This window comes from Osmerus mordax, chromosome 28 (genome assembly GCF_038355195.1).
Source record: "Osmerus mordax isolate fOsmMor3 chromosome 28, fOsmMor3.pri, whole genome shotgun sequence".
In the NCBI taxonomy this organism is placed as follows: Eukaryota; Metazoa; Chordata; class Actinopteri; order Osmeriformes; family Osmeridae; genus Osmerus; species Osmerus mordax.
The window spans coordinates 3,450,490-3,464,895 of record NC_090077.1 but is presented as its reverse complement, the minus strand read 5'-3'; the positions used below and the strand labels follow the sequence as shown (position 1 = coordinate 3,464,895).

At 52.8% G+C, this 14,406-nt stretch overlaps 1 protein-coding gene across 1 annotated transcript in view; it reads left to right on the top strand.

The window, feature by feature from the left end:
- The first annotated feature begins 11,846 nt into the window (after positions 1-11,846).
- adgrd2 (adhesion G protein-coupled receptor D2) overlaps positions 11,847-14,406 on the top strand; it is a 26,639-nt gene continuing 24,079 nt past the window's right edge. Inside the window, exons 1-2 of the mRNA XM_067230949.1 lie at positions 11,847-11,931; positions 12,224-12,278. Coding sequence (XP_067087050.1) covers positions 11,847-11,931; positions 12,224-12,278 — 140 coding nt within the window. The remainder of the gene's footprint in view (positions 11,932-12,223; positions 12,279-14,406) is intronic.

The window sequence follows — 14,406 nt, the reverse complement described above, 5'->3', positions numbered from 1 at the left end:
GGCCAGCGTGAAGGATCCCCACTCTAAATGAGCGGCCTAATGAAAGGCACCACCAGCAGGCTTATATATAGACATAATGACCACAGCCGCAATGCCTGTTACAGCGCATCCTTTCCTCCATGGGAAGAAGCTGTTGCTTCACTGCTATTTGTGTGTGTGTGGGTGTTTTTTCCGCTGTACATAGCGCATGGATAATTGTTCGGTCCGGAACACCACATTCATCACCAGCGTTCTGGTAGGAACGCGTTGCTGTGATTAGGGTAGTGAGGCCAGACAATCTGGTGTGCTCTTCAGCAGGGAGAGTTCACGCCAGGGGTGTGTGTGTGTGTCTGCGCACGCGTGTGTGTGTGTCTGACACACACACACACGCGTGCGCAGACACACACAGGAACAGTGCGTTGGTTGTTATCATGCAGGGCGGTGTCTGAGGCCTCTTCCATAATGTATGAAGCTCAGGGGAGCCCCAGCCAGCCGAGTGAGAGAGAGCAAGAGAGATAGACAGAGAGAGAGAGACAGAGAGAGAGAGAGAGGCCCGGAAAGGCCCGGAAGAGGCCTAGCTGTCCGACACATGTCAGCGCAGTCACACCACCTCTCCACGGACCTCCGACACCACCAACACACACACACAAGCCTGGTAGGCTGACAAAGCTGTACACACTCTCACTCACCCACATATTGTCAGACAAAAGTCAACATGATCCACACAATGCCTGCTGGATTCCACAGTGTTGTTTGTGAATTGTTTGACTTAATCCACTTTTCCCTTTTGTCCCTTCCGGAGTCTGACTCCTGAATGGCTTTTATATACATAGACTGTATAGAAACCTGGGTGTCAGTAATTCATTAATGACATTAGAGTTAATTAAGTGGAATGTTCATAGACTGTCAAGCCTCGTTAGGCTCCATCTACTAATTGGCCTCTCCAAAGGTGGAGAGGAGCGGGTTACATTTAACACAGGAATGAATAATTCTTTTGATGTTAAGCAGTATTTTGGCTGTTGCAAGAAAGTCAATATGAGTTGTGTGTGTGCGTGTGCGTGTGTGTGCGTGCTCTGAGTGCATGTCCGCGAGTGTTTGCACACAAGCTCGGCGTGCGAGTGTGTGCGCGCGCGGTGCGCGTGCCGCTCTCTGGCTCTAATCAAACCGTTGTTGTGTTCCCGCGTGCCGTCCAGGGTTCTACGAGGCGGGCAGCATCTCATTCCTGGGAGGATGATATGGAAATGGTTTGTTTACACTGCCTTGAGCACATATGCCCTCTGTGTGCGTGTTAGACTTCCAGGTAAGGCTGACCAGCGCTGGGCCCTCCCCATCACCTCCTGCCTCTGGGGCTCCGCTCTGCGTGTCCTCTGGCTCTCTGACCTGGAGGTACGGAGAGAGCGCTCTCAGCTACGCTGGTTTAAAGCTGAAGGTGAGTGCAGGTTAATAAGTAAGATACAGAGCTTCTTCAAAATGGAAATCAAGCGGGAGATGCAGATGTCTGTCACTGTATGGGAATTACAATATGGGACCTATGAGGGGAACGAGAGGTTTACTGTACAGAGTTAAAAGTAGAGTTATGATATTGCATTGAGAACAGTGTCAAATTATGCCTTCATCAAAATTAAGTGCAAATTAAGTGCAAATTAATAGTGTTTCATTTCAATTGAAGTGTTTGTGCATGTGCGTTCGTGTCTGTATATTGTGTGTGTGCAGTCTTGATTTCTGTGAGGAATGTATGTGTATGATTTCTTGTGTGTGTGTGTGTGTGTGTGTGTGTGTGTGTTGGTGGATAAGGTCCCAGGGGGCAGGATTACCCTTCTGCATGCCCCAGGCCAGAGCAGCTCTGGGGGGGATTACTCTCAGGTCTGCACCCTGCCTGGATTAGACTTCTGGGCCTCATTTCCATCTCCTTATTTACCTCTGCAGCCCACCAGAGAAACGCTCAACTGCACAGAAAGAGCTAATTGATGCAGTGGAAAACCAAGGAGAGGCTCCGTCTTCCCTCCTTTTGGTTTGATGCTGTTCTGAAAACAAGCAACACAAGTCAGTCAGAAAGAGGCTATTATGTTTGTGGAGATCAGAGGTGGAGTCTTTTTGGGATTAATGAATGTGTGTGTGTGTGTGAGGATGTGTGCATTGGCGTGCGCGCGTGTGTCTGTGCTAGTTGGCGGGTGTGTGCGTGTGTGTGTCCCGTGTATGCAGAAGTCCTCATTATTCTCGGGGGGTCACGTTAAGACACGGTCGCGGAGTGATGAGGACAGTTGGCAGACCTATTCCGCTGCTCTTTAACGAGCCTGTGATGGGGAGAACGGGCCGGTCGCCCCGGCAACCGGGGTGAACTCCAACCCCGGAGGTTGGCAACCTGTATATATTAGGATCACAGGGGTATGCAAATCCAGCCAGAGTCCCCTCTCTCCTGTGCGTCTTCTGCCAGCGCGTCCTTCTTGTTCAGTGGCGGACTTGACACGTGTGCTAACAGTGCCCTTGCTCTGAAGGGCGGGAGGCAGGGAGCTGGCCGCGGTGACAGGCTTACCGTGATGCCCTGGGTCTATTAGTGATAGCAAGTGTGACAGGTGTGCCGGCCAGACCCCGGGGTTGGGGGGGGGGGGGCGCGAGGGGGGGTGAGCAGGGAAAAGGGGTGAGGAGGTGGGGGGTTGGCCACCCCCCCTCCCCCCACAACCCCCTCCTCCCTTCCAGAAGACTCCTGGTGGGAGGACAGGGAAGGGTGGACTGCGTTGTTTGCGTTGATCAAACAAGCTTCGGTGTATCTGTGGGCGGGTTTTTTTTTGGGGGGGGGGGGAGGGGGGGGGGGGTTACGACGGATTTTCAAAACATCGCTATGTGTCGTGTCTCAGTTGTTTTTGTTTTTGATTCCTGTCTAATTATCCACAAAACCGCAGGCACTTGGTCCTGTGCTTGTTTTTGTGCAAATGCTTCTGTGTCTGTTTTAAATAAGGAGGCCAGCCCTCTTTCTCATGTCTCGAGGTAAATACTGACTGTCAACTGCGCTACATCTCCTCTCAAGGACAGAGAAACGAAGGTGTAATTAGCAACACTTGAAATGAAAATATGTAATGCTTGCTCCGGCTTTAAAATATATATTTATATATATATCTGGATTGTGAAATTGCTTTCTTCTCTTTCAAGAACAGCAAAAACGAAAGACTGCTCTTTCATCATTAAAAGCTACATTATACTAACAACCCGTGCCAACCTAGAAATGTCAGTGACCGACCACTGATCTGAGCTTGATTCTCATTGAATGTATCACCCCACGTCTCTCTTCCTGGAGAGAGACTCAAAGCTAGACATCTCTCCAAATACATTAGCTGCATTTATATTTGTTTCAGCTCCAGGTGATATTGTCTGTTATCGATCATAAACATATCCTGATAAAGTCGTCGGTCTGAGCTGACATAGTTCACTGTTATAGTTTCCACAGTGAATCCTATCCCATCCCTTCTATGTGCTTGGGTTAGCCTGACCTGATAACTCGCTGTGCTGTGTGTTTGTGTGTCTTTGGAGACTGTAGAGTCTCTCAGAGGACCTGCGAGAGTGGAAACACCTTCCCTCACTGACGTCAGCTCCCTGGACTAGCCCCTTCTCAGTCTTCACTAAAGTGACCGAAAATGACATTTTCCTTACCTGTGATTACACAGGGAATATAGAGCTACTGATCCTCTCCATGTCCTGTACACACACACACACACTCACAGACTCAAATGAACGCGAGCTCTCTCGTTTTTTCGAAGCCGTTTTCATTGAAGCCGCGCCGTGAGGAGAATTGGATTGGCCGTCGCGGCTTCTCTCGTCGCTCTTCCCTTGTCTCCATGGAAGCCGGACTAAGTACGAGTTTAATTCTGTTACCAGCTCTCTCTCAGTGCACTGCCCGGCCAGGCTCAATGGACCCTGATTTATGTGCTGACAGGCTTTGGAGGCTTGGTGTGTTCTGTGTGTGCATGGAAGACATATCACTGCTGGGAGCTAAATAAAAAATCAATGAGAGGGAGTTTGGCTGGTTAGGGAGTGCGTCCGCTCTGCTGGAGTTTAACAGCGTTTTAACTCTCCGCTGGCTGAGACAGGGGAAACGGCATCGATTTCCCCTTTCCCCCCCATCGCCCCCTGTTCTCTTTTAATAAATCAGTTTGGTGGGTGGGTTGCGGGAGTGTGTGTGTGTGTGTGCGTGTGTACAGTACTTAAAGACACTCAACTCTGTCTCTGTCTTTTTTATTCGCCCCTTTTTCTCTCTCACTCTTCCTTTCCCCGTTCAGCCATTGTTGTGGATCTGGAGTGCATATTCAGCTAATACTTCCCTAGCTGCACTGTCTGCCCGCTCTGCCACTGTGATAATAGCGAGGCTATTTATAAGAGAAATGGCCTTCATTGTGATTGGTGGTTGACTGGTTTCGCTGTACATCTGTTAAAAGGTTTCACTTCACCCCGGCCTATCTTCACAGCACCATGTGTTCCATGTGACAGTCACTGGTGAAGAGAGAGAGTCTAAACCCAGAACAGATTGTTGTGTGCCGGGCCCTCTCTCTCTCTCCCTCTCTCTCTCTCTCTCTCTCTCTCCCTCTCTCTCTCTCTCTCTCTCTCCCTCTCTCTCTCCCTCTTCCTCTCCCTCACTCTCTCCTCTCTCTCCCTCCCTCCCTCTCCCTCCCTCTCCCTCACTCTCTCTCTCGCCTCTCTTCTCTCTCTCTCCTCTCTCATTCTCTCTCTCTGCCTCTCCCTCGCTGTCTCTCTCTCCTCTCTCTTTCTCTCTCTCCCTCTCCCTCACTCTCTCCTCTCTCTCCCTCCCTCTCCCTCCCTCTCCTCACACCTCTCTTTCTTTCTCTCTCTCTCTCTCTCCTCCTCAGATCAGTGTGATCTGGTCCCTCTGGTCTCCAGCAAGGTCTCCCTTCTCCCTGAAAACAAGCCCAGAGGTAAGAGAAGACATGCCACCGTGGGGACGTCGATCGCACCAGAGGACTATTATGGGATGGAGCTGCGACTCGGGCCGGTGCGCTTTCCGCCAAGCAGTTAAAAACTTCTGTGCCCATGGCTACCATCCGCATTGAGGAGAAAGGCAGCGATGACGTGGAGGAGAAATTCAGCTTCCAACGAGTTGCCAAGTCTAACACCCTTTAATTTGTTGCTATTTCTCTTGTGACATATGGTGGCTCGGTTCTTGGAGTGTTTCCGTATTCCTGTCACCAGATGTAGGCCTGGCACCGTCTAGCTTCAGATGTGGAGACGGGGGAAGGCAGTAAAATCTACCTGTTCATTAAGTTCCTTGAAAGCTGCAGGGGAGACAGGATAGGAAGAGGGAGGGGAGCCCTGGTCACCATAGAGAGAGAGAAAGATAACAAACATCTTCAGCAGCTAATCCTGGCCAGGCCTTTGGATGTGCTGGCCATCATTTACAGGCAAGACAATTAGATACTCATGAAACCCTTATAAACAAACAAATGTGGTTTGTCTGGGCGGTGGTAATGGCGGTGTGTGTGAATGTGTGTGGGTGTGCGTAAGCCTGTGTGTGCGCATGGGTGCACGTGTATGTGTGTGTGTGTAAGTGTGTGTGTGTGTGTACAGGGTGTGTGTGTGTGTACAGGGTGTGTGTGTGTTTGTACAGGGTGTGTGTGTGTGTGCGCCTGCCTGTGTGACTTTTCCAGCGTTGGGCGTGATGGTGCTCTCTAACCCGACGCTGTGCCCTGCCCTGACTGGCACTCCCTGATCATCATAATGAGCCTCCGTCGCACGCCGGGGTCAGAGGTCGTGGCCATTATCCTGAGCCGCCCCATTAAAACGGGCTCTGCCCCCCACCACCGCCATATCGTTTAATCACTCTGAACCACAATTAGTGGATGGAAATTATTTAGATATAATCACAGGCAAAACAGGTCGCTCACCGGGTTGACCTCGATATCTGGGATTGCAAAGGAGTGGATGGGATGGAGGCCTAGCAAACTGGGATCCAGGTCGTCGAGTGATTAGTCGCATCAACGTATTCCCCGTCAAACTGACCGCAGTGATGTTGTTTGGGTGTGGGGTTGGCGCGGGGGGGCGGGGCGGGGGGGCGGGGGGCGGGGGCGGGGCGGGGGGGTGACAGGGATAATTACATACTGCGGGGGGACGACATGGCTGCTGTAGCTCCTGTGACCTCACTGTCACCAGCAACCCTCTGCCCTCTCCACCACCCCACGACTGCAGGGTCCCCTCCAGACACCACACACACACATGCTCACACACGCACATCTGACACAAAAGCTCAAATGCACATGCACACACCTACACACGCAGGCATGCAAACACACACGCGCCGACACACTCTGAAACTCCAAAGCACCAATACATGCTAGAAGATACACACAATCTAAAATATAACGACAAAACCCCCCCTCCCTCCCACCCGCCCAACCACCCTCCCTCCCCTCACACCACACCTAGACACAGACAGAAACACACAGCCTGGGGGGGGGGGGTGAAACCGAGGAACACCCCGGGAGAGCGGGGTGTCGATCGGCGCGGGAGCGAGGCGGCCGGCGATCTCGGAGCGGCTCCGTAAAGACGCCGTCAGACCCTGGGCCCCGTTGGTCTGCCCGTCACCACGGGGGCTTGCTCCCCGGCGCTGTCCCCGGCCGGGCGGAGGGAGAGCGCCGGAGCGCCTGCAGAGGAGGGTTGTGACGTCTCGGCTCCCCCATGCACTTCCTCCCGAGGGCCGGCTCCCGGTGGGCTGCGCGTGTGTTTCTGCTTCCTGTGAGCGCTGACACGCCTCGTTAAGGCGGAGCGCCTCCTCCTCCTCCGCCGCCCCGGCCTGGCAGGTGCCGCTGCCCCCGCTCTCCTGGGGGCCAGCCCCACCCCCCGCCAAGATTCACGATGCAACTGAATTACTGTGGTTTTCCTCTGTATTAACGTGTCATTAGGACGGAGAGAGAGAGAGGGGTGCTGTGTGACTGGTCTGTGTAACACGTGTTCATTAGTTGATAGAGATATTCCCTCGCAGGTACAAGGTTGTTTTGGATTTATTTTCCGTTGGGTTAATGTTAATTAGTCCTTGATATATATATTTTTTTTGCTGCATTCCTCTGCTTCTCTGCATGTTTCCCCCCCACCCTCTCCCTTCGTCCTGTGTGGACGTGAGTGGGACCCAGCGGACCCTCCCATGCCCCAGTCATCCGGTGCACTCGTCCGTGCCCCGCCCGCCCGCCCCGCCCGCACGCTCGGCCCGCCGTCTCCCCCCTCCCATTAACTTCAATTAAAGTGATGGTTCATCAGTGTACTGGATGACTCTGTCACGGGCTTGGAACCAGTATTTATCTGATTACTCTTAATGGGAAAAAGTACGATAAACAAATTAAATTATCCCTGACCTATTTCCAATGGAGGATGGCGTGGATTATGATTATTAATGTCACTCTTAAAAGTCCGGGGAAAGGAAAACCCCCCTCACTAATCACCCTGACACGTTATGGATAAGACAAGGCAAATAAACACACATTAATATTCACGGTAATGAAGGAGTGGGACGCGGCAGGAGAAAGGCCAGAGTCTCTGTGACTGATGCTGGAGATGAACACCCCCTGTTGCGTCCTCATTGGCCATCAATTCTTCATCGAGTCTCCACTTCTCCTCATATTGATGAAGGGCGCCGCTCGTGAGGGCTGTGTACTCAGGCAGACGCGTACGAGGAGAAGAAGACAGATGGAGATGGATTTAATTAAATCCGGAGTCTGACTATATGAAGATTGAGGAAGGTAATTTAAGATGAATGCTCACCATGCGTGCCCGAGCCCCTTGTCTGAGTGGGTCTGCTCAGGGCTGCTTCCTCCTTCAGAGGGCTGAGTGGGAAAAGCAACAGCGCCCTCTGTGGGTGGTTGTGTAGAAGCGTGGTGGTTGCTGGCTGTGCTGAGGCGGAGAGCTTGGTGTAGTGACTGTCATCCAAGATAAATGGAGGAGAGTGCTGTTTGGGAGCAGAGTACACAGTCCAAAAAGAACTCGGGTAAATCTGTAGAGATCAAGCAATTCACTTGAGTTAACCTCTGCTGAGAACAAATGATTGCTATTCCACGACTGAGTGTTTCCTCATATAGAGCTGTCCATTTGGTGTTTCTGTTCGTATTCGTGTGGACATGTTTTCCGATGTGGAGGTTTCTTTCTTTATTGTGTGTCTGTCGCTCACTCCTCTTTCTAATTCGCTCAGTGTCTTTTTTCTGCGTGGACTCTGTTGTGTGTCCTCTTTTGTGTGTGCATGCGCATGTGTGCAAATATACACCCATATGTATCTGTGTGTATATGTACATGTATATGTGTGTGTGTGTGTGTGTGTGGAGGGAGGGAGGGAGGGAGGGGGAAGCTTTGTATCTTTGTGTGAGTGAATATGTCTTTGTACCTCTTTGTGAGTTTGTGTGTGTGTGTGCGTCAGTCTGCGCACGCGCGCGTACATTTCTGCCTGCACTGTGTCTCCGAGAGTTCACCGACTCAAAGGATCGATGAAGGGGGGAGATTCGGAGCCAATTATTTTCAGCTTAATGGCCCCTGGGGTCCAGGGTTTGAACAACAACAAAACGCCTTCAAGAGAGATCCATTCTGGACAAGCCAGCTCTGCCATCACCACGGCAGCAGACGTGAACTCCCAGCCCTCTGGAGCAGACTGAAAACAGCAGCTGGGAACACCGGCGCTGGAGTGGCACTTCCTTGCCAACACACACACACACACAGACACACACTCCGACAAACTCCTCTGCCCGGTTGCGGCTGAAGAAGCGTCCGTCTGAGAAGCCGCTGGTGTGTTCTTCCCCCCTGACGACAGAGCTCGGTGGACTGCCGAGGGTTGGCGACGACACGTTGCCAGGCCGCGCGAGTCACCGGGAACGAATACCGACACGTCGCGTTGCTTCTGAGAGCAGCGTCTTTCGAGAGAGAGAGAGAGAGAGAGAGAGAGGGGGGGGGGGGGGGGGGGGGAACCAAGGCGTGTTTGCCGTTCATTCCCAGCGTACTGGTGGATGTTTGGGATGAAGAGAATAAAAGGAGAGGGTCTCCTCTGATAATTGTCTTTGGGGGATGATGGTGATGAGGGGGATGGGTCGTGTGTGTGTGTGTGTGTGCTGGGAGGGATGCGGGCCCAATATTGTCTCCTCCACCAGGTTCCTGAGCAGCGGGATGCCAGGTTCTTGAAAGCAGTCCCACCGGGCGGCTCCCAGGCGCCGCTCAATGAGGAGCCGCTGGCGACATTTTCCCCAACAGCTTATGGCTCATCAACTATTTAGATATGCACTTAACGCTCCTGGGGAACTAAACATCTAGCTACCGGCTGGGGGGAGGGAGGGGAGGGGGTGGTTGGTGTGTGTGTGTGTGTGTTTGTGCGAGGGGGGCGGAGGTGCTCATCAAAACAATAAAACAGGTAGCGGAGATGAAAATGTACACGGAAAACGTTTACGGGCGACAGTACCGATTTTGTTCCCGCGGAACGGCAACAAAACACACGTGCGTCTCCGATCAGAGCGCCTGCGGCCCTGTGGAGACGGGGTGGAGGGGATCCAGGAAGCAGAGCTTGGCTCGTCCCCGTGTCAGCCGAGACTCAGAGAGGGAGCCGTGGTCTCTGGAGCTCTCTGCCTGTTAGCCAGTCCCCAGGCACACCGCTATGCAGAGTATCCTTCTACTAGCCTGGATAGACACACTACAGGCCTGGTCCACAGACATTGTTTCTCTCTGTATCTGCTCACTGTTCCCATCCACCCACCACCCCCCCCCCCCTTCTCCCTGTTCTCACCCCCCCTCCTCTATGCCCCCCTTCTGCCCCAGCCTCCCTGCCTCCTCCCCCCAGCCCCTCTCCCTCCATCTTCAAGTCCTCCCCAGACTCCCACAGGCAACTCCACGAGGGGTCGCATGATGAATGAGCAGGCAGTCGGCAAGGACCTGTGTGTGTGTGTGTGTGTGACAGTGTGCGTGTGTGTTTGCGTGTGTGTGCGCTAGTGCGTGTGTGTGCACTAGTGTGGGTGTAGGAGTTTGCGTTGGTCAGGGAGCAATGACCACAGCCGCCAAAACGATCACAGTGGGATTCATTATGGCGACAGACAAGGCCGCCTTTAAAACACACGCTATGTGCGTATTATTTTGTGTGGGTGTGTGTGTCTGACAGGCCTCCACTAAAACGGTGTCTGAGGAGTACACACTGAATGGGACAGAATAAACAACTGTCCGTGTGTAGGTTTGATAAATTATTTACATCCCTGAGAAAGCAGCATCGACACTGTTTATGCCCGCACCTGCTGTACTCAGTGCTTAAAAAAATGATTTATGTGCTGTGGTCACGTTGGATTGCAGCGCTATTGGGCTTGCGTCTTTTGGGACGTAAAGTGGTGGTTACAAAGAGCTGCGGGCCTCATTTGGGAGACGGCACATAGACGCAGAGGAGCAGGGTGGAAGTGGACCAGGCTAACTCTGTCTGTCCAGATAACGCTTGCATCCCTGGGTTGCCTCTCCCAGTCGGATGAGTTATGGACACCCTCCCTGGAGAGGATGAGGCTCCTAGGGTTTACACACACACACACACACACACACAGCAACACAAGGCTTGAGAGTCAGAGTTGAAGCTAAAGAAACTCTAATAATCTACCTCTCTCAATGCATGAAGTGGTAACTGAAAATAACCAGGAGTGAAATGAAGTGATAAAAATGTTGGCATATTCAGTTTTACACTGATGAGGAGTGCAATTTTTTTTAACTTATTAATACTCATTTTATCACGCTTCTTTGAATCTTTCTACTCACCTGCTGCAGTCAGCTGTAGAACGCTACTCTTGATTTATCAGTTGTCTAAGCTTGTCTTGGCAACACATTGCATCATTCTCCCCAAAGTGTCCCCGAGCATGTCCAGATATCAGTTTCTCCACGATGCGAGCACGAGTGTCACAGTCGGATTTACATAGTGTGCCTCAACAACACAGACACCCAGCGGTACCAGCAACGCCACAGACCATCTCAATATTTCATAGTCGTATGAAATATGCCTGAGTGTGTGCGCGGCATCTGCCATCTTCGGGGGCTCCGCTAGCCCCCAGGAGAGCCGTTTGATCTGTAATTGAGAAGTGTGCTGAATTAATCAGCAGTTTACCCGTATTTTAATTGAAATAACACTTTTTCAAAAAAACAGCGCTTACGCGGCGAACATCACCACTCATCTCTGTCTTATTGTCATTCTTATATTGTCGATTTTGGTCTGTGTCGCTCCCTAATGGTCCGCCGAGATTCGGAGAACATTACAACGTTTTCGTGATTGAAGTCGGTTTGTTACTGATCACGGAATATACGCGCGGGTGTGCAAGGGGGGGGGGGACGTCTTTGTCTTTTCACAAGGCCGTTTATTTATTTGTTCTTATGCGTTTGTGTGTCGCACGTGTGCTTATTTGCCATCTCGCCTGCGTCTGGTGACTGGTGGCGTACGAACGCGCTGCAGGAACACGGAGGATATTTCCATGTCTTGTCGCATAGCATTTTGCTCAGCCTGCCTCTGGCTTCTGCGGCTCGGGTGACTGGATGGCACCATTACACCCACAGGCCTTTGGCTTGTAACCTCCATCTCCAAGCCCATCTGCCCTCCACCCTCCCACTATAATGCTGAACGATTACGGCTCTTACCTCCCTCTCCCTCTCCCTCACCCCCCCAGCCCTGTACAGCCCTGAGACTCAGCCTACCAGCTCCACCACTTGACAGCTCCACAGCCCGCTGGTGAACCCCGTATGTGGTGCATCGGCACAGGGCTCCGGCTGTGCTCCACGTAGCAGATGTCCTGGCAGGATGGCCTGAACCACGGCCAGACGAGGGGACATCAGCCTGCAGTGTCAGCAGGGTGGCAGGGACACACACTAAAAGGGCCCTGATCCGCTCGATGGAACCGTCCCAGACGCGCTCTGTCGCCGTGGCAGCGTGGTGGTGCCATGTTCCAGAACCTTCCTCGTGGGCTCTCCTCACAGGTAAAAAAGGCCGCCGTACAGTTTTTTTTTTTATCCGTCTTTTCATTCGTCGACGTCGCCGTGGCTCTGTGCCCGTGTGACAGGGGGGATGTATTTATAGCCGATGCGTGCACTCTTAAAACAAAAGCACGGAGGTATCTCGCACACCTTCCCCCGTGACAACGGCAATAGCTGAGGTGATATAATGAATTGTTGCGGTGCGGATCAATGTCTCGGCGAGGAAGGGAGAGAGGGAAGGAGGAGGGGGGGAGGAGTCTCATTGTTCCTGCGCTCTGTGTTTCCTCTCTTCAAGGGAGATCCCAGGCCGCCGCCATGACGGATGGCGAGCGTTCTGGAGTGGCCGTTTGGTACTTGGCATCAGCGCCGAGCGGGAGCTCAGGGCCCCGTCAGGCCGAGACGACGGCCGTCCCCCCGGCGCTCTCCAGGCGGCCCCGCACTCCCCCCCCCCGCACCCCCCTGGGGGGCCTCCACTCTGCCTGGGAGGAAAGGAGCCGCCATAAATCAACCCATCCGGGGGGGGCTCGGCGGTGCCGTGCCATCCATCTCAGCCCGGGTCTCCGCTGGGGGAGGGGGGAGAGGGTGGAGGGGGGTTTGAGGGGCGGGGTCGGGGTATCCAGGGAGGGCCGGGAGGAACAGGGGCTCCAGCGTGGGTCACCTGCTGCCCAATAATGCTGCGGCCCCGGGGACGAGAGAACCGGAGCAGGAGGAGCCGAGCCTGATGAGGCTGATGTCTGGGTGGGTTTTCCGCCGAGCCGGTGGATGACCAGAATAGAACGACCAGAGGCTGAGACAGATCAGGAGTGAGGCAGGGGTACTTCAGAGCGAGTTTGTGCGCCTGTGGCTGTATCCGAGGGAACTTGGGTCTTCAAACGTGGCGGTAGCCAGCGCGCCGGGACCCCGCAGACGGTGGCCGGGCCCGGGGGCGGGGTTTAGACGAGAGCTGAGGCTTCAAAGACCCCAGACGCGACTGCAGGGCACAGCATCTGGGGCAAAGTGTCTGATCTGCACCCCTCCGCCGCGAAGCCCCTCACCCACCGACCACTTCTCCGAGGGATGGAGGGGAGAGGAAGGGGAAAGAGCGAGCGGGAAAAGGGGAGAGAAAGATTTCTCAGTTCCCTGCCGCCCCGCTCCCCTCGATTCCCCTCTCCAGTGCAAACAGCAGAGCAGGGAGCGACGAGTGGAGAAGTTGCCATTATAGCCCGTCACACTTCTTAAACATCCGGCTCCATCTCCCTCTCCTCCTGGGAGTGAAAACCAGAAATGTGCCAAAAGCTACAGAATAAATATCAGCCTACTCTTCAAATGAATGCTAATTTTCTCCCTTTCTCTCTCAAACTTTGTTCACATATTGATGCGTTCTGCAATCAACTTCAATGGCACGAGCCATCTCGCTGTGAGAGAGAGAAAGAGAGAGAGAGAGAGAGAGAGAGAGAGAGAGAGAGATGGAGGGCGGAAAGAAACAAAGTGAAACGGGGTCCCAGATTATTTTCTTCAGCGGCAACCACAACGCCGCTTTCATTAGACCCCCATTAATTAGGCTTTCTTGAGCTCATTTGCAAGTCGATGGCCAGGCTTTAGGACAGAGGGCTTTGAGCCGCACCCCTGTGATCTCGGGGTCCTCCAGCCCCTCCACCCTGGCACGCTGGATGCAAGCCTCCTGACAATTAGTACAAAAGAGATTCATGTTCCGTATAGCCCGATACATTATTCATATTTTCTCCTCACTTAAATAAATCATAATGTTCTTGAGGGTTTTTGCTTAAACTCCTCTCTCTCCCCCCCCCCCCCTTCCCCCTTCCCCACACATCTCAGATAATATCCAAATGAGAGGAGCTGGAAAGGAATGACCTTGGTGCATATTTGGGTCATTTCCTGAGCAGCATCAGACCAGTTTAAACCCCTCCCTAATAGAACACGGGGACAAAAGAGCGGAAGACAAGGCCGGCCGTCCTCGCGTCCATTTTAGCAAAGGGGCTTTTCCTCGTCGCGTCTAAAAATAAACCCTTTTTTTGGGGGGTTGTGGCATGAATTCAACCAACGCTTTGTCCTTCACAAGATGGCCCGGTGAAACCCCAGAGACAGCCTGCGTCTCTCAGAGTCACCAGAGCTTCTTCTCCTCGTACGAGCGAGTCCGAGGCCTCGCCTCTCCCGGCGCACGCGGCCTGTGCTCTCATGTCGGCTTCATTGATCTATTAGCTCTGTTATGTGGGGCTAACATGGACTAGACACAGGTGAGCAGGCATCTCAATGATTTAACAGCCCTTTGTACTATTATTCATCTCGTCTGAGGGGAGCCACAGACCAGCTGAGATTCTTCATCTTTATGACGACTTGAGGCCCATCGACAGACACAAGGCACTTCCATCGAATACTTAAGGGACCCAATTCACATGGATATGAAGATGGTATTGGACACTGTGGACTTCAGTGGAGATTTATGGAAAAATCGGACATCTTTCTTTCATTCTGAATGTT